Consider the following 3125-nt stretch of genomic DNA (forward strand, 5'->3'; position numbering starts at 1 on the left):
TGTTGTTACAAATAAAATTTAGTAACTGCAGGAATTTCCACACAACTATTTATAGCAGTAAAGTCATAGTCACAACAAGACTGACAAAATGTGTTTCAGTGTTTGTAATAAATTTTTAACACAAAGTTAAAACTCGAACAGAAATCTGTAACTTACAAAAGTATTCAGACTGTTTGCTTTTGTGTTACCATCATCAGATACATCCCTTTTTCTTTAATAATCCTGGAAATGTTTCTAGAACCTGAGTGAAATCCACCAGAGGGAATTTAAAACATGGTTTATAACTGTAGATTTTTTTAAAGAAATTTTTTATTTTTAAAACAACTTCTGAAGCAATCAGGAACGATTTGACTTTTTAAAAAAAACGTGATATAAAGGACCTGATTTGGCAGGACTCGTCGTATGCTTTTCTTGCAAGAAGGATCTCGGTCAAAGAGGCGACCAAGGACCTGAGACTCTTTTAACGGTAGTTTGGTTATCTGTGAGATGAGAGAAGCCCAGGATATCCATCTCAACAGCACCTTACTAATCGCCTTCACGGCTGTGCAGCCACATGGAAGTTACTCTAACTAAAAGGCATAACAGATTCATTGAGCTTCCAAACAGCAAACTTTCTCAAAGGAAAGGAAAAGATAATCTAGCCAACACCAGACATGACTCATAACCTGCTCAAAACTTCACTGTAATCCCTACAGTGCAGCATGATGGTTGTATGATAGGGATACTCGTCAGAGCTGCTGAAAACTTAATGAATGGCATGAAAAAGGAAAAGGAAAGGTCTTGAATACCTTCTGAGTTGACTGCATTACTCAAAAACAGCAAGAATAATGCTCAAATAACAAAAAACTGTGTAAATGAAAAGCTTAAGAGTTAATAGAACGAGATTGAACAGCATCACCATCTTGCTCATTTGGCTCTTCCTCTGCCTGGGTGAGTGGCTCTCGGTCCAGGTCTCTCTGCTCCTGCCCTGACTTCTTGGTTGTCTTGTTCAGGGTCCCACCCTGTAGGGACAAAAAAAATAATAATTAACTTCCTGCTGAGTGTGTGTATAGAGTATAAACTCATGAGATAACTTCTACAGATGTCTGACCTGTCTGTGATCAACAACATTAAGCAGCACTGAGGTCACAATGCAGCTGATGGTGTTGGCCAACATGAAGATCATCATCCTTTGCCAACGCCACAGCGGGATCTTAGTTTCACTGCAACACAAATGGAGAAACTGCAGAGCTAAACGAGACTGGAAGGACAATTAGTGCACGGCAATGAGATTCTAATGTCAGGTTCTCCCCACCTGGACTTGGTGCCTAGTATTTGTCCAACAACGAGATTGGAGATCCCGATCCCAATCATCTGTACGGAGGTGGCCAGGCCCATGGCAGTTCCCAGGGTCGCCTGAGGTACGACAAGGGGAATAGACGGCCACATGCTGGCCTGGAATGCCACACAGGCAGCAACAAGTTTAACATACTAGGAAATACATTAATTCATTGTAATAATTTACCATTTTACTGATGTCTATTTACTCACAGCCGCAAAGGAGTAGGTGACTCCCAGCCATATGGTTGAAACCAGAGGAGGGACAAAAGTGAAAGCCAGGAGTCCAAACACGGGCAGCGTGAGGACAGCGCACGCCACTGCGAAGACTCCCCGCAGACCCACATAATCCTGAAACACATGGCAGCGAGAGTGTTTCATGATAAACCAACTCAACTCAATGCAGGAATACAATTTGGTGTAGACTAAAGATACATACGATGAGAATGCCCACGCTGGCTGAGAGGACCAGTGAGCTGTCATAGACTGCTCCTGCAATATAAGCCGCCTCCTTCTGGCTGTAGTAGCTGTACTTATCCTGGATGAACTTGCTGGCAAATGAAAAGAATAAATGGCAGATGTGAATGCTTATGACACCAGTATCACTTTGGTGCTGGTCTATTCAAAGGAATGCTGGGTTATAATTCACTGGTTGCTCTGAAAGTGGTGTGTAAAGGTGTTTTTTTTTTTTGTATCTTTGTCGCATTTAAATGTTTCAGATCAAACAAATGTAAATATTACATTACAATCCAAACCTACATGGCCCTGTGTGAAAAAGTAATTGCCCCTAAATCTAATAAGTGGCGGGGCCACCGTTAGCAGTAACAAATTCACTTAAGCGTTTGCGTTAACTGGCAATGAGTCTTCACAGCGCTGTGGAGGAATTTTGGCCCATTCATCTTTGCAGAAATGTTGTAATTCAGCCACATCTGAGGGCTTTCAAGCATGAACTGCCGTTTTAAGGTTATGCCACAGCATCTCAATCAGACTCAGGTCAGGACTTTGACTAGGCCACTCCAGAGTCTTCATTTTGTTTTGTTTTTTTCCAACCATTCAGAGGTGGATTTGCTGGTGTGGTTTGGGTCACCCAGGTGCCCTTCAACTTGAGGTTGAAGGGCACAGATGGCCTGACATTCTCCGTCAGGATGTTTTGATAGACGTGCCACACGGTTCCATTTACCACAGCGTGTCTTCCAGGTTCAGAGGCAGCAAAACAGCCCCAGACCATCACACTACCACCTAGGGCTGGGCCATATTATACTGTTCACGGTAATACCGGTATAATGTTAGGCAACGATAGGAAAATGAAATATCGCGATAGAATGGGAGTAAAACGCGCACGCGCAGTGCCTTTGTTTTCATACGCACATGGTCGATTGTTGAGTGAAACAGATGAACCAGAATTGGTTTGTAAAAATGGTGCAACTTCCGTGATGTGGAACTGGTTTGGGGTTTGTCCGTCAGATACACAACAAAGCACATTTTTTTGCAGAACATGCAAGCGGCCGTCATTATTGTCGTATTTGTCGGACTAAGATGCTCTTAAATCTGGGAGTAATCTGGGTCCTAAACTCTGTATGCTTCAGGTCAAACAACACTGCAGCATCACTGAGAGTTAAAAACTGTCTAAATTCTTTCATCTTTAATAAAACGATCAGCATTGCTGCTTTACCAGGTGTAACTATGAAGTTTAACTTCCAGACATCCATGAAAACAAAAGTTATTACATTTAACGGAGTTAGAAGTTAGCAGGAAGCTAGCGGAAGTTAGCTCGCTAGTTTCGCTAGTTACCTAAGCGTGATATAGCA

The 3125-nt window shown here is 42.3% G+C and overlaps 1 protein-coding gene across 1 annotated transcript in view; it reads right to left on the reverse strand.

Annotated features, from left to right (window-relative positions):
• Positions 1–3125, reverse strand: part of LOC102197567 (major facilitator superfamily domain-containing protein 1-like) — an 8897-nt gene continuing 5772 nt past the window's right edge. Inside the window, exons 7-11 of the mRNA XM_013916131.1 lie at positions 1757–1868; positions 1531–1668; positions 1295–1434; positions 1091–1202; positions 1–1001 (exon numbers count right to left, since the gene is read on the reverse strand). Coding sequence (XP_013771585.1) covers positions 864–1001; positions 1091–1202; positions 1295–1434; positions 1531–1668; positions 1757–1868 — 640 coding nt within the window. The 3' untranslated portion in view covers positions 1–863. The remainder of the gene's footprint in view (positions 1002–1090; positions 1203–1294; positions 1435–1530; positions 1669–1756; positions 1869–3125) is intronic.

Source organism: Pundamilia nyererei, unplaced genomic scaffold (genome assembly GCF_000239375.1).
Source record: "Pundamilia nyererei isolate P.nyererei 1_Seehausen unplaced genomic scaffold, PunNye1.0 scaffold00476, whole genome shotgun sequence".
NCBI lineage: Eukaryota > Metazoa > Chordata > Actinopteri > Cichliformes > Cichlidae > Pundamilia > Pundamilia nyererei.